The 23,848-nt window shown below is 40.1% G+C and overlaps 1 protein-coding gene across 1 annotated transcript in view; it reads right to left on the bottom strand.

Moving 5' to 3' along the window:
* Positions 1–414: 414 nt before the first annotated feature.
* ncoa5 (nuclear receptor coactivator 5) overlaps positions 415–23,848 on the bottom strand; it is a 36,562-nt gene continuing 13,128 nt past the window's right edge. The window contains exons 9-22 of the mRNA XM_028446029.1: positions 23,595–23,794; positions 23,310–23,514; positions 19,028–19,116; positions 17,288–17,823; positions 8,431–8,668; positions 8,119–8,226; positions 6,028–6,091; positions 4,320–4,538; positions 4,129–4,241; positions 3,347–3,476; positions 3,003–3,202; positions 2,723–2,927; positions 2,401–2,489; positions 415–1,483 (exon numbers count right to left, since the gene is read on the bottom strand). Of these exons, the coding sequence (XP_028301830.1) occupies positions 939–1,483; positions 2,401–2,489; positions 2,723–2,927; positions 3,003–3,202; positions 3,347–3,476; positions 4,129–4,241; positions 4,320–4,538; positions 6,028–6,091; positions 8,119–8,226; positions 8,431–8,668; positions 17,288–17,823; positions 19,028–19,116; positions 23,310–23,514; positions 23,595–23,794 (2,941 nt within the window). The 3' untranslated portion in view covers positions 415–938. The remainder of the gene's footprint in view (positions 1,484–2,400; positions 2,490–2,722; positions 2,928–3,002; positions 3,203–3,346; positions 3,477–4,128; positions 4,242–4,319; positions 4,539–6,027; positions 6,092–8,118; positions 8,227–8,430; positions 8,669–17,287; positions 17,824–19,027; positions 19,117–23,309; positions 23,515–23,594; positions 23,795–23,848) is intronic.

Raw genomic sequence — 23,848 nt, 5'->3', positions numbered from 1 at the left:
GTTATTTTAGGCTTTGGTTGAGTCAACCATGAACTATTTAAAATGTATCTTTGAAATGATGAAATGTTTTGGGCTCATTCATGTTTTTTTATTGAGCTGATTGAAATTATTGGAAGTTTTCACCTGAGACATGATGAACAAAGTTAATCTGCTCATTAATATTTCCTTTAATGTAACTGTAAATCTTTAGTTTGCGTTTAATTCACTGGACTCATAACACACTTCATCCCAAACTGGCCCTTAACTTCTCCTTGATCCTCTAACAGGTTTTTAGTAAAGACAGTGTTCTTTTCAGTTCTGTGGGGTGTGTGTGTGTGTACACGTGCACTTGTAACTGCTGGGGGGTGGGGTGGGGGGTGGTTGGTTATGGGCGAGGGGTGGGCAGGGGCTACTTGTAAATAAATGAAAAACCAGTTAGTGTGGAAGTGTTTATTTTTTGTGTAAGTGTAAGTTAAATATTTCAAAAATAAAAAGAGAAATGTATTCTCCATTTGTGATTCATGGTACATTAAAGATGAAAAATAGTTTTATCTTACATTTCAAAATTCAAATGCTTATCTCTACAGCTTCTGGCAAAACTCCCCCTCCCCCGTTTCCATTTTATAAATTTGTCAGCACAAAATGCAATAAACCAATACCATTTTACTACAACAATGGTGTCTAAGAGTCTTTAATAATGTATTTTTTTCTCAACACTCAATATTACAAACTCAAATACAGGGAACATAAATGTAAAATAAAAAAATTACAACAGACTCAACAGTAGAAAAACTTGGGAATCTACCAAGAACTATTTAATGTGAGGAGAAATACTAGTGAGAAGGAAACAACGGCTGGTTTGAGATGTAAAAACGGCACCAAATGGAAAAAAAGGTTTAAAAACTTTTACAAAAAAATCTCCAGCCTAAAAACTGAGACGAGGAGTCCACAGACGGGGGTCAGTAGTGTCGGGGGGGATACATTGACATGGGCGGGGCCTGGCTCATGCTGGCTGCTGGTCTCTGGGATGACTGCTGGGACCCCGGCCCTCCCACCAGGTGGTTGATGGCTGGGCCACTGATGATCTGGTCCAGAGCTTTCTTAACGTTGGGGTTGTCTAAGTTGATGTTTGAGGGGAAAGCAGCGGATCGGGACCCGGGAGCGGCCCCTGGCATGCGGCTGGCCGGGGCCCCGTACCTCGGGCCTCCTGCTGCGGGGGGGCCCTTCATGGGGGGGCGTGGTAGGCTCGATGGAGCGGACGGTCCCATGGAGCTGTAGCCCTGTGACTGGGCGGAGCCAGCTGTGCCCACTGCAGGACCACTGCCGCTGTTAAACAGACTGAGGATCTTGGCCTGCAGCTCCTGCTGGTGACTGGAGTTGGCTGAACTGGGACCAGTAGATAGGCTCAGGGAGCTGGAATGAGACATAGAGGATGCAGGAAGTCCTGCAGCAGAGGAAACCACATCACGGTGTCCAGCAGCAGGAACTCCAACGTGGATCGGAGCTGATGGAGAAAATCTTCAGTCAATACTAAAATCACTTTCATTTCTACATCAGAATCTTGACTGCATCAGGCTTTAAAGCTGCAGTATGTACAGGGATCTTTGGGGGCTTGATTTGGTCAAAAATCCATAATCACGTTTGAGTATTTTGTAGTCCAGTGTTCTAAGTGGCTTCCCTTGGTCCTGTATTAGACATTTGGAAATCACTACAAACTGAGTGCTCCATGAGTTGTTTTGGGGTGTAACTATTGGCTGCCCGACTGAAGTCGATGCACGTTCATGTCCTATCTGTAGTAAAAGTGCAATGGTGGACATTCCAGCAGGAGAAGTCTATATTGCTGCGCTAAGATGCGTTCACACCGAACGTGACTGAAGCGACTGGATAACATTCCAAATCAACGTAAATGACGCAACCTCAAGTAACATCCCTTCAGGCGACACAACTTGCGTGACTCCTGCGACTGACCTCGTCGCTCAAAGTTGAAACATTTCAAGCGACAACTCTCCCGGGCCGTCACTGCCTATCGAGCCGAGGCAGCAGCCCCTCTCTCCCGCTACAGTGAAACAGCTGCAGCGGGAGGCTTTACATGTCCACAACTTACCAGGACAAAATGAAAGTGGTTAACTTAAGCCTAAATTCTGAATGAACTCATTCTTTAGTAACTCTGTAAGTTGATCATTTAAACCGTAAAAGCGGCGCTGTCTATGATGAATGCTGTAAACGTATGGCCTGAGAAGAAGTGATCAGCTCTCTCTTTCCCGTAGACACGCACTGTTCCCTGTCATTGGAGCGAGGAAGTGACCAAAAAGCACCACTATGTTCAAGCAATTCAAAAGGGAGGGGAGCATGATTGTTTCTGTACAAGTCTTACAATTCTACATACTGCAGCTTTAAGAATGTGAAAGTTAATGCACTCACCTGCATGAGGATCAGCACTCCCGAGCAGACGAGCTCTTTTGTCCTTCAGGTACACAATGAGACTTTCCAGCTCCTCCGGGGTTAAAAACCTGTCCAATCAGCACACGGTTAGTGACAAAGAAACAGTAATGAAAGCATTCTGTTCTGTACATGGTTTTATTTTAAATTTAGGTACATTTAAATGTAAGTATATTTTATTTCATTACTTAAATGTATTTATTTAAATTTGGGTTTATTTCTAACTTTTTTTTTTTCAAGTGTGCAATTCATTCCAGATGTGAAAGAGCATCAGCTGTAGTGTGAAACACATGGACTGTGATACCTGTTCTCAGAGAGCAAAGTGATGGAGGTAAGAACAGACACAGGATGGGTCTCTCTGTCCGGCTCCCTCAGCAAAACGTCGTCGGCCATCTTGGCTGCCTTCCCCACGATTTCCGCTCGTTCCTTTTCACGAGTTTCCACTTTGTACGCGTCGTAGTTATGGGCGACCAGCATCATGGCGTCCTGCATTGGCATGTTTCTGTGTTCTGCAGAAAACACACACAGTCAGCTCACAGTGCTGCTTATGGCGACTTCATATGAAGAGTCACTTCTTCCGTTACCTTGAGGGTTGCCGAACAAGATGTTGACCGTGCAGGATCTGTGCATCTGGTGCTGCTGAGTGATGATGATGGCGAACGGGGTGCGAGCTCGACCCACGTCCTCCAGCGCCTGAGTCAGAGACACCTCTGTGTTGAGGAAGATCAGGTCCACCACCATCCCCAGGTCACGGATCTTCCTCCCGACCGTCTCAGCATACTCCCTACAGTTGGTTTAGAAGCACACGCACACAGAGAAAAAGAGAGGGGGAGGAGCCATATGAAATGAAAACATATCGTCTACTGCTGGAACAACCTCAGACCCGTTCAGTGGTCCACGTGCAGTACTGAGCAGAGTGTGAACATACTTCTGAGCCTTGTTCACAACGATCACAGAGCAGTCCACAGGGCGGTTTGTGTCACAGCGTCGCTGCAGTTCCTCGTAGTACTGACGGTAGAGGTCATTACGTCGACGCTCCTCAGGTTGAACACGCTCCTCTGAAACAGCCAATGGTTTAATGTTTCAGATTCTCATTGATAACTAAGTTCTGAAGTGCCTCCTGTTCTACACACAGCATGGAACTGCTGCCACCTAGGAATGTCACAATATTGACGATACAGTGGTATTACAAGTGCTTCAATATTGTTGTCGTTATGTCATGGTATAAAAAAAAAAATGAGCCGTGCAAATAAAAAAAATAAAAAGTTTTGGGTTAACTGTTGCAGACCGTTTCAGAGTAAACGACAAAGGCCAAAATGCTTTGGGCGGGGTCATATGTTACAGGTGTGTGATAGTGAAGTCAGAGGGGAAAGGAAACATGGTGGCGGCCAGCAGAGGTAGAAAGGGAGAAGTTTGTAGAAATTGTGCATGATGCAGCGGCTACAACTCAGCGATGTGGAAACCATGAAAGAAAAAAGATAAACAATATGTAAACACTGCAAGTGTAACGAGCGCTACTCTTCTGGAAGTTCGCGCAACACGAGACACCACTTAACTCATTCAGTGTCAGCCATTTTCAAAATTTTTACCCACTCAGTGCCAGCCGTTTTAGAGCATTTTGACTAATTTTTAAAGACCCACAGAATATTTTGTACTATGACGTATATATAAATTGAAAAATGTAATTGACCCCAACCCTGGTAAACATACCCTCAGGCTCTCTACGCCCTGCGTACGGATCAGGGTAAGGCTCTCTGAAGGGCTCCTCCTTCCTCCGGTACGGCTCCTCGGCACCACCACGGTACGCTCTGCTTACGTCGTCCCTGTATCACAGGACAAGCTCCAGGTTACACTATAAAATAAATCCATGTGGTGCAGTGGAAGTTGTGGGTGCTCCTCACCTGTATAGCGCGTCCCGAGGATCCGCCCTGTCCTTGTCTCGACTCTCCGAGCCACGGTAGCGATAGTCATGGTCTCTGCCCGGCCTGGCCTCTCGACTGGAACCCCTCCCATCACGGCCGTCCCGTGGCTGTCGTTCATCGCGACTGTCGTGCCCATAGATTGGAGAACGCGACCGGGGCCGTGGATCTTTGGCATCCCCATAACTGCTGTATGGGGCCCTGAGAGAAACGGTATGTGTTACCTTGTGTTGAGAACACCTGATGTACTGTACGACTGAAACCATCCGTAACCCTCAACAGGTGAGGATAGGACAAAAATTAATCCTTCAGTGTGGCCTTTAACTTCACGTAAACCTTGCTGATTGATGGCAAGTCGGATGAAATTCATTCCAGAGCGTATCAGAGTCGTCGCAATAACGACGATTGGGTGGCCGTCGGCTTTCCTTTTATTAACCACGTTTACCGATAAGCACGAGTGCCGCCACACGTACAAAAATGCAACTTGTACCTATCTATTCATTAGTTTTTTGTTTCATATTGTTATGTTTGTTCTGGTTGAAAAGTCTTTACAAGTGCAATGTCTTTAACAACTTTAGTTTGAGTGAAACATGCTTACCAAGGCTAATACATAGATGCACCGTTTAAGCCGCTGTGCTTCAAATACATTTGATTTTCATCTGTTTGGAGTTTGAGCATCAAATAAAAAAAAAGGCAAAATGGTTCAAAATGTAGAGGTTCAAATTGATGAGAAAAGCAGCACATAAAATACAAATGAGAACATATAAAACCTTGATTTTTTTTCCATATTTTTAACATCCCTTTGAGTTCTAATAACATATTAGAATTGACCCACTGATACCAGTCAGATGCCAGGTTGGTGAGAAGGTACTCGGCCAGATGGATATTACCGATGCAATAATGAGTCTTATTTTAAACCATCACTGTTAAATGTAAATCCACACCAAGCCAACAACTTTAGTAATAGAGTATTCCACCGATTAATCTAGTAAAATATACAACTGAAAATGGGACTGATCACTTAAAGAAACAAACCAAATGTTTCCTCTTAGAAAAAGATGCACATTATAAGTATGTACGCTATAAACAAATGAAAAAAAAAAAAAAAAAAAAAAGCATAAATATTTGTTGCAAAGAAATTCCACTACATTTGGTGTCAACCTCGGATGACAAACAAGCAGGGTAGATTTTTATTTAAATTACCACAGCTGAGAAAATTCCTTGACTATTTTTTTCGTAAGCAAGGTATTCAAAGAATCCATGGAATAGTGGCAGACCTAGAGTCCCGTGTATACACGTGATAGTGTAGAAAACAGTTGTAGCAAAAGGCTTCGCTAAGGTAGAACTCTAAAGATAATTCGAAAAAGCAGGTATTACTGGTATTTTATTCACATTAAATCAGTTGGCAGGATATTCCAGCAACAGGCAGAGATATGAGAACTGACCAAATACTGGTATAGAAAACGCAAAGAGTCAAGAATGTGAGTGACAAAGACCCTTAAATTAAATCAGTCTGTGTCTTGTGTTTATATTAAAACGTGGAAATTGTTTAACCCGACAAAGTAAATACACTTTTGTGAATTTTGGCCAAACGGGTGTCACCAAAATCTCCAAACACGCAAGTTTTTTTAAAACTAACATTTTCTCTGAGACGATGCAAATTCTTCACACCCATTGTGCGATACTTTACCTTCGAGGTGGGCTCGCCTGGGTTTGAGCTTTAGGATTCCGTCGCTCCACGGCCATATTTACATCTGAAAGTAAACCAACCCAAATGTTGAACACAACAGGTAAATGGTACGTCAGCCACTGTTAACGCAAAAATGAGAAGATGGCGTCGACAGCTTAATGCGCCAAATGGAACTGTGCTCAGGATCCCAGTTTGAAAATGGTCAAGTGGAAGAAAATTTCACGATGCAACAAATCGGGGTTCTAAAATCGGTCGAATAGAGGTGAAGGCACAAAATGTTCTTTTCTTCGAGAATTTAAATATAACAATTACTAAAACGCAACAATGTGAAACGGAGAAGCAAATACACTCATTGGAGTTCAAAAAGATAAAAAGGATCTAAATCAGAGGTGTCAAACTAATTTTAGTTCAGGGGCCAAATATGGAGCAGTTTATCTTAAGTGGATCATAATTTAATCATGATTGTGCTCTAGTATGCACTTCCACTTACAAATAAATTATAAGTAAAAGTAAAAACCAGCCAGTTTGTAATAGTAGCAGAACAGCATGAAGTTGCCAAATCATCACGTTGGATTTGTTCAGAAACGATCGCGTCCGTATTCTGACTCAGAGTCCGACTCGCTGTGATCGCTCTGCGGTAGTTCACGGTAAGAAGAGCGTCGGAAGAGTTGTATCAGTCTGGTTCCAGTAAAAAGTGACCATAAAAAGCTGTAAATGGACTGATATGTAAACATGGGGCAGTGAGGAGGAGACTTCATGTAGTAAAAAAATGTATCAGTTGAAACAGACATTTCCGTGAAACCTAACTTGAAAGTACACCAGCCCGCCTACCTGCCCGTTCTAATTGGCCGAGTTGTCTGAAGGGCACCCTCATCAGCCAATAGAATGCGGCCTATGTTAGGCTGCGGCATTTGTGTAGATTTTTCTTAGAAAATTGCTAAGTTATTGTAATGTGGCCAATAAAACTGTGCGCTTTATAGCCCAGGCATTACGATATTTCAAATGCAATACTTGTGTATTTTTGGCCTTTTAGGTCAGTTTTTTTTTTTGGACTAACTTTGAAGTTTGTCATGGATTTTTATCCATGCATCTCAACTCCCATGGTAAGCTTGATCAATGAACGAGTACCACACCTACCGTTATGGACAAACTTTTCTTTGGATTAAAGGGATATGAACTGAACGTTTGAACTGAACTGAGCATTTGGGTAATCCATATTTTTTTTTTCTTCTGTATTTGTACATTGTTGTTTGTTTTGTAAATACTTCTGTTAATACACACACTCAAACTACACTACTGCCTCATGTATTCATTCACAATCCAGGCTCCTTTAAAGAACAGTCTTCTGGTGCTGCTATTGTAGCCGCAGTCAACCACCTGGCCCAAATGCGTTACAACAGCATTATGAACACTGATTTTTTTCACCACGTGACAACTGAAGTTCGAAATACACTCATAGTTCCCAAAAGTTGTTGCTGGGCAATGGCAGCGGCTGTGTTCAAAACGAACAGCGAAACATGCACATTCCTCCGCCAACACAGCATTATAAACGGTAATATTTTCACCACGTGTTTATAACCTAATGCACACCTTGGATGTACATGACATGTTTTACCACTGGGTTTCTTTGAGTTTTTTCTTGCCGAAGGAGGGTTTAAGGACAGGGGATGACATTTATTATCCATTTTCTTAAGTCCAGCGAACATTGGTGCAAATGTTATCAATTTATCATGTGCATGTCCCATAGAATTACACCAGGAAAAAAAAAAAAAACCTTACACGCTATTTAACTTTACACCCTTAAATATACCACTTTATAACACTATAGAGTATGTACACCTCGTTGTACATCCAACGTTCAAACACATGCTCATTTGCCCATAATTGACAACTCTACTAAAGCTCCTACTATCTGAATACATACTTCCGACAGGCACTATACTGGTAAATATAAATGTAGCTTCTTGCTTTTCACAAATGCAAAAGTTCTTAAAATGAAATCGTAATTTTATCTCACAGTTCATGAATTGGCTATAAAATGCTTTGTTCACAAAAAAAATTATAATCACACATTCTGCAGTCAAGCCTTACCTATTTTATAACCTTTATATATGCGACCTTTATGACCTTCCTTCGCAGCTTCGGCTTCTTCAGGATGTTCAAATTGTACAAATCCAAAACCACGAAACATGGACACGCCTGGAAAAGGAATATTTAAAGTAGCACAAAACTATGATGAATTTTCTGAAAGGCACCACTTGTGTTTCTAACACATTAAGAATTAGTATTTCTGGTAATGTCAGAGTGCTGAAACATTCCAGGAACAAAATTTATGCCAGTCGTCTTGAGTCAAACTGAATGTGATGTAATGGGCTACCAAAAACATCATTTGTGTTTACTGACCGACTACTTTCCCGTATGGCCTGAACATGTCTTCGAGGTCCTTCTTTTCCATTTCGGACGACGGTAAATTCCCGACAAAAATCCTTCTCTCCAAATCTCGAGGGTCATTACTGCTGCAGGCGTGTGTGAATCGCCCGAGTGAAGGGCTTCGGCTTCTTCGACGAGACATGGCAAAATCCCACGATATGGAGCTTTCTTTCTTGGTATGAATTAAATTCTTGAGCAGGCGTGTTGGTTTTTAAATAGTCTTCAAATTCTCCAAAATCCTGAAACATGTCAGTGAGTCAAAAGAAGAGATTACATTTCCTGGAGAGATGAAGACATTTTGTGGAAGTTGCAGCAAATTAAATGTTGCAGAGCAGTGCAGACAAAAATAATCTTGCAGACAATTTGTTAAATCTAAATGCCAAAAACTGAAGTTTTTATATATATATATATATACTTCATGTGCAATGAACATGGTTGTGAGTAGGGCTGGGCGATACGGACCAAAATTAATCTCAATATTTTTGTCAAAATCGCAATATGAAATGGATTCTTGGTGCCAAAATGCCACATTGAGCAATTCATCTCCAAAGAGCTGTATTTGTACTTTTCAGTACATGGCCCTTTAAAAAAGGACGGGACACGTCACGGTGCTTGGGTCTGAGAACCCAGACTATGGAGAGGCTAAAACACTGTTACCTCTGCCAAACAGGTCATATTTTCACCGGTGTTTACTTGTTTGTCTTAGCAGGATTACGTTAAAATCCAAAGATAGATCTTGCGCCATGGACGATTCCATTCCATTTGAAGGCATCCGAATCAAAACAGTCAATCTGGATCGGATTTAAAAATCCCTCCGTCTAACCAGTCCCAAATTTAACTCAGTTTTGTCAGGTTGGTTCCTCAACTATCTCACCGAGTTTTGTTCAGATCAGATCTGGATTCCACATTTTGTTGTGATATTTGGAAAAAATGGTGCCCAAACATTTGGACCTACTGTATCGTTATTAATGGTGAGGGATTGTTCTTCCAAGCCTTTAAAGTATAAATGATAAGGATCGTTTATCCAGATAACTGCCAATATCTAACAAAGAGGAGATTTAGTGCTTGGTGGAGGTTTGACTCTCTTACAACAAGACTTGTTTGTTCGGATAGTCCACCTCATTCTGGCGGTGTGAACCCACAAACAAAGTCTAAAATGGATCAAACGAAGCAATTGTTTCTGCTGTTCTGCGTGTTTCCAATTAAAATCTAGAGCAATTAGGTGCATATGAACACAACGGTGCTCAGCACGGACTAAAGTGTGGGAGACAGCATAGAGGGCACGGCGTGGGTGGTCAGGAGAAACGGCACAAAACCAGGTATTAAAACTTGTTGCTGCTCCATTGTTGAATGTTGTGAAAGAACAAGAAGGTTCTGCGCTCACTTTGACCCAGATATGAGAACCTCTTCTTCGGTTTCTGTTTTTCAGCCCACACAACTTTCACTCAAGTAACAGTCCCATCAAGCGGTTAGCTCATGAAACGGCACCAGAGGCTGTTCGGAAAGGATCAGAAGTTGCTCTCTGAACACAAAGAGCCAAACCAAGATGATAAAATTATCAGGCGTCTTGCGCTCATTCGGACCGAGTCCAGGACTAAACCGGTGTGAAAACACCCACACCGAAGAATCCTAGAGCACTTAAAACGCTTGGATAGTCCACCTTATTTTTCATGGCGTGAAGACGCAAACATAGTCTAGAGCGGATCCGTACGCAAAGTGTTCCCAATCGAAGCCTGGAGCGCTTGAGCTGCTTCGTGGACACAAGTGGACTCAGAGGGAATTAAACCTGGAACAACTCAACATCTCCACTGTGCCTCCGACAGTCGGCCAGTCACACAGAGAAAGTAAACTCAGCTCAAACCATCTGTCGTCATGTATCCTCTGCACTGAGATGAAGGGGGAGTGATTGAGGGTGGGGGTAGTTTGTGTGAGACAGGTAGGGGAGAAGAAGTTGAAGCGACTAATAGAACTATTATTTTAACGTAGGCGATAGTCATTTATCGCCTAAAATAGAAATCTCGATATATCGCCCAGGCCTAGTTGTGAGGAGATATAATTCTGAACCAATAGGTTTCAAATACAATGGAGGAATATAAATTCGTTATGACAACCTTGTTCAAATATTTTGAGCCAAATGTGGCTTCTGCAGGCCGATTACAGCCTCACTGAATACGTCACTCTGTGAGGTTTGCAAAGGCCATTATCTATCAGTACAGACCTCAGATCTAATCAAATGCTAAGATTTTATTTTATGTTGATTGGCCAACCAGTCTAAACTTTTCATAAGTAATGCAAACACAGTTGTTATTTTAGGATGTATGACACCTCTCCCACAAACTGCACCAGTCTCTTCAGAGCCACTTCCTTGCAATTGCAAATGTATGCAAATTCAAATAAACACAGAAAAGAGAAGAAATTTGTAGGGGCAAGGCTTGCAATTGATTAATTAAGAAAAAAAATCTTGCAATCTACACAGCATCATTGTATATGCAACAATATGATGTGGGTCAAAGCTCATAAGTCGATAATGGCATCTCAATCTTAAAACTTTAGCCTTTATTATGTCAAATTCACATTTAGTAAATCGGATGCAAATTCGAAAATTACGACCACAATTAAACAAAACACTGTAAAAACCAAGTGTGACTAGTTGTGAGCACAAATAAATGACATTTTTCGACTGACAAATTGCAAGTATAGACAAGCAGATTAATGCTGACGGGGTTTAGTTAGCAAATACATTGTAAAGCAATTGTGCAACAGCAGCATTTGAAATGGGCTAAAGACAGGAATGCAGTTTAAAACATTTTGGTTGAAATGATCACAGGTTTTTTGAAAAGTACATTAAATACCACAATTTCCAGTGACAAGAGCAATGACGATCTGCACGTGTTTGCAGGAAGAGTTGCAATCGCAAGGAGAAAATCAAAGAAATCGCTTAAAATGCGAATCCAGGATTTTGATATAAAAAATATATATATACATATACACAAACGTGTATATGTATGTATCCACAAAATTTGAAATGCCATCTTGAAGAAAATGGCGTCCACCTTGATGAAATTGTCGATCACACTCATTTTAAACACGTCCAAATTTCAAAATTCCTTCAGTTCAGGGAAAGCAATCTCCTTTTTCAGTTTAGAAAAAATAATTGTTGTTTAGGCACACAAACAACACAGTCAACATCGTAAACAGTATCATGAATAAGCCGTATGTGCTTGGAATGAGATTTTTATGAGCCTGCTGCTGCATACCTGACGTTAAAATTTGACGTCCTGGATTTAAGGGGTTCAGAAGCAGCAGGTATCTGAAAAGAGACAAAATGTCATCAACTTAGGCTGTTACAATGAATAAACAAAAATGTATAAACCTCTCCTGTTAACTGTACATGAACAAGTCCTAGCAGTCATACCTTACCGTTTCATTAATCTAGCAATAAACATCAAGACAGTCATCAAAATCCCCCGCCAAAAAAAAAAAAAAAGGAACTAGGGCAATAACTCCTGAAAAATTGCGTGCTTCTCATTTTTTAACTCCATCAAGGTATTGATACCCTGAAGCCAAGCACCAAATTTGGTTATCGTATCTTAAACAGTTTCTGAGAAAAGCTGTCCCCTTTAACTCGAACAGACGGAGCTCAAACCTATATCCTCCTTCCACACTTTGTTGTGGGGGACAATAAAAAGCAGAGGTGGTATTTTTCAAAAGACATTAAAAAAATTCATATCAGCCATAATCAATGACTGAAATTTAAACTTGCGTACGCAAGCTCATTACGTGGGGTGCATAAACATGTATTAATCAATTTCTGATTCAATACCTTTTTTATTCATCGTTTAATTTTTCTAAATGACGTGGTCTTTTTTACACGCAGCAAACAGAAACTTTTGGTCTTAATCTGGAAACATGTTGTATTATTATTGTTTACTTGTATTTATTTTATATATATTCTATGTAGGTTACTGGCGTTTTTCTATTTCATTTTTTTTATACTATTTTCTTTTACTTTAATATTTTTAAGGGCTTAATGGGGAACTAGGAGACGTTATTTCATTATGTACATGTTATGTACATAATGACAATTAAAAATCCTTGAAGACAGACATCAGGCTCAACGAAGGATTTAAATTATCATTAAACAATCCAGTCCATTTCTGATCCCACAATATTTTGTTCAGCAATCCTTTTCAACACAATCGGTTTAAAAAAAAAAGAAAGATATTCAATGAAAAGTTTATTACATACATGTAATAAACCAAGCCATATGAAGCACTTTAAATAAAATGAGCCCTGCTGGATAGAGTTAAAGCCATAGATATATAATAAAGGCTAGATGTCTTACGGCGAAGTCTCTAACGTCATCACCGGCGGTCATCTTAGCTCGGGCAGCTCTGGTAATTTAGGGAAGGTGAGTGATCTGCACAAACCTAAATACTATGATCTCACTGAAATCTGAACACATTTACAAATCTGTCACATATTACAATACTATGACTATATTTACTTATTGGAAGTGTGTACAATAAGGTCCTGCTACATAGGAACATCTCGCCTTTATTATTAATAATAATAATGATAATGGCTTGGATTTATATAGCACAGCAATTATTATTCCTTCACACCCATCATACCGGTGGTGGTAAACTACAATGTAGCCACAGCTGCAAAGCGGCAGGACTAAAAAAGTTTTGCACTTCTTACCATTTGTGAACATGAATTTATCAAATGTGCTTGTATTTATTTATGTATTACTATCCTGCTATATCCTTACTGTGAAAAAAGTGAAACACCCTTATGTTATGTATTATATGTACACACACCTTAGGCTCTGAAAGACTCAAACTGTTCAAAACATATCTCCATAAAATATGGAACTGTTTTTTCAAGGAATAAAATGTTCAATATATTAAAACCAGGAGTAAAAATATTTTTCAAATGATAATTTGTAACATCAGTAAAGTCTTTCACCTACAGCTGATCATGTCTATGATTAAAGCAGCCTGCTTACATATAGACAATTCAATCTAACTTTATTTATATAGCAACAAATGTATCATGTCATGATACTCATAACATATGAAGTTACAGCCTTTAACAAATATAAAAGGTTATTCTAATAATGGGGAATTCGTGATTTGCCAATAAAAAGGATTGGAAGGCACAACAATAAATGTATACATTTCATTTCACCCACTGGTGTTTGTGAAATTCAGATCAAGCTCATTTTCTCCAAAATGTGGATTAAATACTGTTTCTCTCAAACACACCGTAGCAGCATTACAGACACATAGTTATCAGGTAGTAACTATGTGTAGGTAGTTATCAGCAGTCGCACTGTATTTTATTAAAAGAAAAATTGTCAAACACGAATTGTGTCCATTTCATTCGCACGGCGCCATTTTTATGGGCTAGCACTAGCTAACTTAGCATCCAGGATCATTGAACTGCCTCAGTCGGCTTTAGAGCATTAATAGAAAAAGTTCCATTGCTGCCAAATAACTGACACGACTAATTGAACGAATCATTGTTTTCCACAAAACTCTATGTACCTCCAAAGAGTAGGATTCACAGCGTTTCCAGCGGTTAATGGATCAACACGATGGTTTCCAACGACAAAGCGACCGAAAATATTTGGCCAAATTGGTTTTATGCGCACATGAACGTGACGTAATTTCCGCTGAAATGTCAGGAAGCTGTTTACTTCCGGCGATCACTGGACGCTATTACTGTGCTATGCTAGCAACCTCAGCGCTCGGTTTAGTCAATAATTGCCTTTTATTATCACGTCTTTTAGTTGTTGTGTTGTTTTACTATTTGTGTCTCCCCTTACGTGTAATACAACATGTAAGCGAACAAAAGCTTTGTTTTCAAAAACGCGAGGACAGCAGTTCAAGCCACCACTGCTGTGTGCCGCTCTGCACCTCCTATTGTGTCCCACGTAACATAATCATGTTTAGCCAGCTGTTAAATTTACCGTTAAGTGTCTTTAAATAGGTTTATATATTTTATTTTCCATGTTACCTGTGAGCAGCTGTAAACTGTGGGATTAACCAACCTTTTCCTTTCAGTAATTTTGTCAATGGAATTTAATTAATAATTATATTAGTAATCATATTCATGTGGATCAGAGTTATCATTAAGCTATGTTGTGGTGTGTTTTTAGCAAAACATTGTGCTTAATGGTTCCAATGCACTTTAAACGCAAGCTGCTATTTTGATATTTTTATTGAATATATGCTAATATATAAGTATTTAGATAATTAAATTATATTGTTACTATTGAGAATAATATATTAATCTGAGGATCATGGAATGATGGGGGGGGGGCTGTCTAGGGGTTATTGCACGGGCGGCATCAAGGAAAGGCGATCTGGCGCGCTCTGGGGTGTGGGATAAAACTCATACTGGGCTTAACTTTGGACACGTTAATCCCAAATACCTGCTTTAGGTATTACCACTCACTCATTCCCCCTGTCCACAGCCACCACCATTATAGCTAATCTAAGCTTCACACTTGTCACTCTACTGGCTTGAGTACACAACATAATAAGCACAATATGTTCTACAACTTCACATCTCACCCTCTCTGTAAAATAATCTCTTCTTCCCCACCCTTTCTATTTCCTACCTTGAGTCTCTCCTCCCTGCTCCCTTTCCCCTCCCCCTCCCCTAGGTGTAACACTGCTCTCCCTTTTTATATCCTCCCTATAATAAAAGATTTCTTACCTTTCCTTAGGGAGGGCTGGTGATGGTCACAATTAGGCAATAAAATAAATCAACTTATTTTATTGCAATAACAAAACATGCATTGCCGTCTCATAATGATTGCACTTCTTGTAGTGTTGACAGCTTGTGCAGACAAGTAAACAAAAAAGAATTAACTGTTAATTTGTCTGTGAATGAAATGGACAATTGAACATCAGAATCCATTGATCCAAGGTATTATTATTTGACTTTTCTTCATTAGTATTGCAATCTTGAATAATTCGTTTTCTAAGTGTTCTATATTTTGATTTAGAACAGGGTTCTCAGGAACTTAATATTCTTTCTAGTTATCATACTTGACACTGTACATATGCACTGAATGGGCATTCAAAATCATGTTTGATGTATTTAAATGTATTTTGTCTGTTTCACATAATACATGGTACCTTGAAAAGTAAATCGTCTGTTTATTCATTTTCTGCTCCTCTCTCCTTGAGTTGTACTTAGTCTAAAATTATACTTAAATACTTATTTAGCTATTACTTTACTTTGCTTAATAATCTAAGTATCATATGGGAAGAAGAAGAAATTGAGGAGTTTTATTACTAAATGGATGTTGGATCATGAGTGGCTGGTATTCAACCATTTGTTCACCTTTAAAATGTGCTCTATACAGTTTGTGGGGAGTGGGATTTGTTTACATTTGAAGAGCATGTATGTTAGTAAAACATGTTTTCTCTAAAGTACATGTAATTCTTAGGACTGATTACTATTATTATTTCTAACTTCAGTGTTCCAGCGATCCAATTTTCATCTGAGTTATTAGAATATACTTTATAAAAGGTTCACTTCTCCGACACACCCAAAGTTCCATATTGCACTTTTTAGGCATTGTTACATTGTTTTTAAATGTAAATGTTTATAATTTTACCATTTTAATGTATTTCTGCAATCAACTAAAATATAAACTATTTAAGGAAACAAATGCTTTAATCTATTCCGTGGCACTCATAATGTAGTTTATTTTCACTGGAAAAAAATTTGGCTGGTGGAAAATCTGGTTAACTGGTAACATTAGGAATCTACTGGCCATGCTGGCTGATGATCTACAAAGTTAATTTGTAGCTGCATATAGCCTTTTCTCTCAATGCATGCACGCTATTATTATTATCCTGAACAAAGGTGTATTAAAGTATATTTGGGTGTATGTGGTATACAAGTGTTTTGTTGAATAATCAAAAGCTTTTATTTCAGTAGGATGGATTTTTTTTGCCTTCAAAAAAAAAAAAAAGGCCAACAATTGCATCAGCGACAAATGATTATAAGATTACATTGCAAGGTAGATCTCTTTCTTGAAATATTGACCAAACTTTAGTTCAGTTAACTCTGTAATTGTGTAAAATGTGCTCCAGGGAATTTAAACTGCTTCGGTATAATTAACCATGCGCTCAAATTTGTATGGAAGCCCAGTAAAAACCAAAACGAAAAACTAGGAATAGCAAAATAATAATGAAAAAAATCTAACTAAGTTTATGACTTAAGTCAACCACCAATAACTCAGCACCGACTCTCACTGTAAATGTTTTGGTACACCACAAGAATCTAAAAGTGAGGTTTATGCAGGTAATGTGTATATTTGCGCATGACAATGCAGTAAAATATTTTTTTTTTAGACCTGTTAACATAGCAAGCAACAGTCTTTAGTGAAGTAAAGATAATATCTCATAATTGTAAGATACTAAATCATAATTGTAACTTAGTATCTCAATTATGAGATAGTATCTCACCCACTAATAGGGAAAATGCAATAAACCAATACCATTTTAATACAGCAATGGTGTCTGGGAGTCTTTATTAATGTCTTTTTCTCAACACTCAGAATATTACAAACTCAAATACAGGGAACATAAATGTAAAATAAAAAAATGACAACAGACTCAACAGTAGAAAAACTTGGGAATTTACCAAGAACTATTTAATGTGAGGAGAAATACTAGTGAGAAGGAAACAACGGCTGGTTTGAGATGTAAAAACGGCACCAAATGGAAAAAAAGGTTTAAAAACTTTTACAAAAAAATCTCCAGCCTAAAAACTGAGACGAGGAGTCCACAGACGGGGGTCAGTAGTGTCGGGGGGGATACATTGACATGGGCGGGGCCTGGCTCATGCTGGCTGCTGGTCTCTGGGATGACTGCTGGGACCCCGGCCCTCCCACCAGGTGGTTGATGGCTGGGCCACTGATGATCTGGTCCAGAGCTTTCTTAACGTTGGGGTTGTCTAAGTTGATGTTTGAGGGGAAAGCAGCGGATCGGGACCCGGGGCCTGGCATGCGGCTGGCCGGGGCCCCATACCTCGGGCCTCCTGCTGCGGGGGGGCCCTTCATGGGGGGGCGTGGTAGGCTCGATGGAGCGGACGGTCCCATGGAGCTGTAGCCCTGTGACTGGGCGGAGCCAGCTGTGCCCACTGCAGGACCACTGCCGCTGTTAAACAGACTGAGGATCTTGGCATGCAGCTCCTGCTGGTGACTGGAGTTGGCTGAACTGGGACCAGTAGATAGGCTCAGGGAGCTGGAATGAGACATAGAGGATGCAGGAAGTCCTGCAGCAGAGGAAACCACATCATGGTGTCCAGCAGCAGGAACTCCAACGTGGATCGGAGCTGATGGAGAAAATCTTCAGTCAATACTAAAATCACTTTCATTTCTACATCAAAATCTTGACTGCATCAGGCTTTAAAGCTGCAGTATGTACAGGGATCTTTGGGGGCTTGATTTGGTCAAAAATCCATAATCACGTTTGAGTATTTTGTAGTCCAGTGTTCTAAGTGGCTTCCCTTGGTCCTGTATTAGACATTTGGAAATCCAGGAGGATTCATCCAATCAGAGATCTTTTTACAAACTGAGTGCTCCATGAGTTGTTTTGGGGTGTTACTATTGGCTGCCCGACTGAAGTCGATGCATGTTCATGTCCTATCTGTAGTTAAAGTGCAATGGTGGACATTCCAGCAGGAGACGTCTACATTGCTGTGTTAAGGTGCGTTCATACCGAACGTGACTGAAGCGACTGGATAACATTCCAAATCAACGTAAATGACGCAACCTCAAGTAACGTCCCTTCAAGCGACAACTTGCGTGACTCCTGCGACCGACCTTGTCTCTCAAAGTTGAAACATTTGAACTTTTCAAGCAGCAACTACATGTCCTCAACTTACCGGGACAAAATGAAAGCGGCTAACTTAAGCCTAAATTCTGAGTGAACTCATTCTTTAGTAACTCTGTAAGTTGATCATTTAAACCGCAAAAGCGGCGCTGTCTATGATAAATGCTGTAAACGTACGACCGGAGAAGAAGTGATGAGCTCTTTCTCTCCCCGGTCACCGGCTCCGTAGATATACATTGTTCCTTGTCATTGAGTCATTGGAGCGATGAAGTGACCAAAAAGCGCCACTATGTTCAAGCAAATCATCACGGGTGATTGAAGCAGCTGTGATCACTTCAGTCACGTCCGGTACAAACGCGACTTCAGGCACAACGGTTACAAGCGAAAAAGAAAAACTGATGGCTCAAACATACTCGGGCAGAACAGACTCAATGAGGTCTGCTTTCAGTCCTTGTGGACCCCCGTGACCGCGCAGGGTCTGCCCCACGTACTGGATTCAGAGGAAGAGTGAGAACAGGCGATACATTGCAAGTGGAGAGAACAGACGCAATTCATTTGGAGTCGTGTTTGTCACTTTGCTCTGAGCGGCACCTGCCTCTGTGAGCTAGTGGCAGCAGGAACTACAGATTGATACAGTTGTTCCTATACAAGTCTCACGATTCTATATACTGCAGCTTTAAGAATGTTAAAGTTATTGAACTCACCTGCATGAGGATCAGCACTCCCTACCAGACGAGCTCTTTTGTCCTTCAGGTACACAATGAGACTTTCCAGCTCCTCTGGGGTTAAAAACCTGTCCAATCAGCACACGGTTAGTGACAAAGAAACAGTGAACACAATAAAAGCATTGCGTCAGTCTGGTGGGGGACATGACATGCACCAAGAATCCTTTATCACTTCAATCCTCAGTGCATGGCAGGTATGCATTTATGATGGACCGCCACATATTGGCTGCGTTTGTCCTCGCTAACAATTCCGCAAGATTCTTTTTAAACAATATGTTAAGGTTTAATTTATTAGTGAAAATGCAGGAAGCATAATTTTTTCTTCCGTCTTTGTTAATGTTGTGCCGATACCAATACTGGTATCGGGAGGGGTCCCGATACGGCACTAAAAGGCAGGATTGGTATCGGCAAGTATAAACTATCCACACACCGATACAGCCAATTTACAACATCAAACTCTTCTTCAAACTACTTTTAATGCCCAGTCCGCTTAACGGAAGAAGAAGCCAAACACCAACAAGGAAGAAGCCACCTCATAACTCAGCGGTCCCCACCCCTCCACACCGAGGGGTCTCTGGCCACCCTGCTCCCTCCGGCGTAATACGAGTCTCACCCTCTCCCCCCTGCAGACGGCTACGGTCTCCGCTGCGGGGCCGCTCCACTCAGTCAGCCTCCCCCGTCTAGCAAACGGCCGGCTCCGAGGGCCATGGCGGACTTGCCGCGGGCGCCCTTGTAAGAGATTCGCTGGCACCGTTTCCTGCCTGGCTACGGCCCGGTGTGACGTCCGTCGCTTGAAACAAAAACTCCACACTGTGCCAGCAGTTGCCCCGGGTATCCAGCAGGCCTCCCTCCCTCCTCCACCCCAAATTACTTCCCGGAGCGCCCGCAATGTTGTGTCAGACTACTGCTGCAAATAAGTGAAATGCAGAGAAAATAATTTCACTGTGATGTGATCAATAACGTATATTAATATTATTATTATTAATACCCATGAATTGTTTCTGATTTAATACTGCTGCTGTTCTGTACTGGGTTGTACTTGTTGTTCCTAATTGTTTGTTTGATATTGTGCACCAGGTTGACATATCACTAGGAGCACAGTAATGTGTAAGTAACTGCAGCATCACACACTCAGGTTGTGAAAAGAAAATGTGTAATATTTATATTCAAATTCATATACTAGTTGAAAACAGCCCTGTGAGAAAATCCTAGTAAAGTTCATAAAAAGTAAAAAAGTTCATAGGATTAAAATTCATGGAGAGGATCATGGTTAGCTCAGCTTATTTGACCATGTCTCTTAAAATAATCAGAATTGTTGAAATTCGATGTCCAACCCTCCTCCGACTCTCACTGCTGCCCTGACTCCTAATCACAAAAACACGTATGGTTATGGTTGGCATTTGAGAGCCAAAATTCAAGTTTCAAAAAAAATGTATTCATTTGTCACCCATACCAGGTAGACAATAAAAAAAGTTACCCTCTATTTACTCTGAAATGTTTTTTTTCCTGTTTCACAAAGGTTTAAACTGTGCCAAACCAAGTCATGACAATTATTTTTACATCCAACTGAGTATGCAGCTCTTAAGAATTTGAAAAAAAAAAAAAAAAACAGGTCATATTTTTTTTTTTTTTTAAACATCGTGGTATCGGCATGTATCTGCCGATACTACGCAACTGGGGACCGGTGTCAGGGCCAAAAAGGTCATCGGAACAACACTAGCTGTCGCTAACTCCTCCTACACTGTTGGTCCGATTTTGACAATTAAGCTATCAAAAAATTCAGAAAGTTCCCGAGGATTATGGTTGTACCTTTATAATTTCTAATGTTTAAACTTTTTGATTTATAAGTTATTTTCTTTTCCCATTCATTTCTATTGGAAATGTCTCTTCAGCCATTCTTCAACCGATTTTGACCATTCAACCTTTAACACGTTCAGCTACTACCTTCAAACCATTAAAATATTTTTTTCAACCTTTTCAAACCAATTTATGCTCTAGCTCGGCGAATGCTAACACTATTCAATTCAACTTTATTTATTTTGTGCAAATTACAACAATAGTCATCTCGAAGCCCTTTCAATAGAATAATGCTAGGTTAGTGCTAAAGCTAGGTTAATGCGACAAGTGCAGTACCCATAGGAAGTATGTATTAGAAAAGTGGTAGGCTTAATATTTAGCACTGTAATATAGGCTAGCATATGTCTGCAGCTTGCTGAGAGAGAAGTGTCTATTTTTATTATATTATTATTACTCACCTTAGTTCCAAACGTTGCTCACTGAGGACACCTGATGGTCAATATTTATGGGTGTTTTTTTAAAGATGAAAAGCTGCATTTAAGACAATTTTTATGAAATAATTTATCAACGATATGATTGCAGTCCTAACAAATGTGATGTTACACACCCTTAAACCAAGCAGCAGCCATGTTGAAAGTCTCAGGTCAATCTGGGCCTGATTCACAGAGATATTTGCCAGTCTTCGTCAGAGATCACTTTGATGTTTCCTCGACTTCCGCTTTATAATTCCATAAGATTTTTTTTGTCTTTTTGAAACAATTTTGAAAATTGTCTAAATAAGTTACTCCTTAACATATTATTTGTCCTCGCTGTGTGGATGTAGCATGTCATTACAACTCCTGTACACTTGGTGGCAGTATGCATTGCTCAATTTCCATGCAAGTGTCCAAATATCTCTTAAATGCAACAGAATTTAATTTTAAAACAGAAAAACACTGCCTTTCTGCTTTTTGTGGTTTCTGCATTTCTGTTTTGGTTTTTAATTTGTAAAAAAAAATTAAAAAAAAACTGTTAATTTGTTATTTTAATTTTGTTTTAAAACAGAATAACTGTTACAGCTTTTGTCTCATGGCCTCTCAGCCTGTCCTTCCTTCCTCTCACCTAACAGACCTGATTCACATTAGTAATCAGGTGGATAGGGAGGAGGAGCTGTATAAAGGGCTGAGAGGACCAGGAGAGAGGGGGCACAACATTGGACCAGCAGCAGACATGTGGGGAGAGTTTCTTCAGCTCCCCACTCAACAATTTGTAAGTTTGTTATTTTAGTTTAGGCTGGAGATTACTAGTAGTCTTTAAATTTTTTGTCTTAAAACAGATTGTGTTTTTTGTTGTCTCAATCAGTGGTTCTCAAGTACCCCTTTCTCTTACTTTTGAATCCAAATACTCCTTTGTCCAGCCATTACATTTTACTCAATTCTGTGAAAAAACAACAATAGAGCATAATGATGGAATGAAAGAGTAATAACATATTTTAAAGACTCTAAATTTGTAAATAAGTGATTGAAAAAGTATTTAGTGCCCTATGAATAGATCTATTTCTATAGTTTTTATAATTTCCTGTCAAATCCCTCAATGTGAAACCAACATTGACCTTTGTATTTTCGGTTCATGTTCTGATCAAAATCATTTCTATCACTTTGTGTCATTTTGTTTGTTTTTATTATTCAGCACAGTTTCCTTCTATTTTGTGTCTTTGTTGTCATTTGTGTTGTTGGTATTATTTAAATTATTCTCTCTGTGTGTGTTTGGTGTTTGTCGTTTTGTATGTTTCTGTTGCTGTGTATTTTATGGCGATATTGTGTATTTTTCTCTCATTTAGTGCGTCTTTGTTATGGTTTTGTGTGTTGCTAGTAATAGTATTTTCTTCTTAGTGCATGTGTCATTTTGTGTATTTTGTTGTTTGTCTTATCTATTTATTATTCAGTATATTTTTTCCTTATTTTGTGCGCTTTTGTTGTATAAACATAAAACCTAATACCGGTACTTGCAATGCTTTCATTTGTTAATGTTTTTCTCTCAGGTACCCTCTGTAGTGCTATTGCGTACCCCCATTTGAGAAACACTGGTTTAGAGGGTGGATGCTGGGTGTGACAGCCCTGTATAGGGTTGGCCCAGTGTCCTCCCTACTTTTGTTTAGTTTGGCCAGGATCTCCAGTCCCTTTTGTTTTGTTCTGTTGCTACTTTAAATCACTTTTGTTGATCAACACTTTGAAAACCTTTCTGTCATGGCGTCATTCATTGTGAGACCCCTCAAGCTTTTCGGTTTTTCCAACTATTTATTAACAGTTATTAAAACGGCAACAGTAACAATAAATAAAAGTACATGAATTTATTTTTAAATTCAAGTAAATTTTGTTTTAAACTTTAATGTACATCAAAATTTGAACTTTTTTTTTCAAGTGTGCAATTAATTCCAGATGTGAAAGTGCATCAGCTGTAGTGTGAAACACATGGACTGTGATACCTGTTCTCAGAGAGCAAAGTGATGGAGGTAAGAACAGACACAGGATGGGTCTCTCTGTCCGGCTCCCTCAGCAAAACGTCGTCGGCCATCTTGGCTGCCTTCCCCACGATCTCCGCTCGTTCCTTTTCACGAGTTTCCACTTTGTACGCGTCGTAGTTATGGGCGACCAGCATCATGGCGTCCTGCATTGGCATGTTTCGGTGTTCTGCAGAAAGAAAGAAAAGTACAGTCAGCTCACAGTGCTGCTTATGGTGCCATTGTTTTCAAGCATCTCTTCCTCGTTACCTTGGGGGGTACCAAACAGAATGTTGACGGTGCAGGATCTGTGCATCTGGTGCTGCTGAGTGATGATGATGGCAAACGGGGTGCGAGCTCGACCCACGTCCTCCAGCGCCTGAGTCAGAGACACCTCTGTGTTGAGGAAGATCAGGTCCACCACCATCCCCAGGTCACGGATCTTCCTCCCGACCGTCTCAGCATACTCCCTACAGTTGGTTTAGAAGCACACGCACACAGAGAAAAAGAGAGGGGGAGGAGCC

The sequence above is a fragment of the Gouania willdenowi genome, chromosome 5, assembly GCF_900634775.1.
Source record: "Gouania willdenowi chromosome 5, fGouWil2.1, whole genome shotgun sequence".
Taxonomy (NCBI): Eukaryota; Metazoa; Chordata; class Actinopteri; order Blenniiformes; family Gobiesocidae; genus Gouania; species Gouania willdenowi.
The sequence above is the reverse complement of the archived record's forward strand: the minus strand, read 5'-3'. Positions and strand labels throughout refer to the sequence as shown.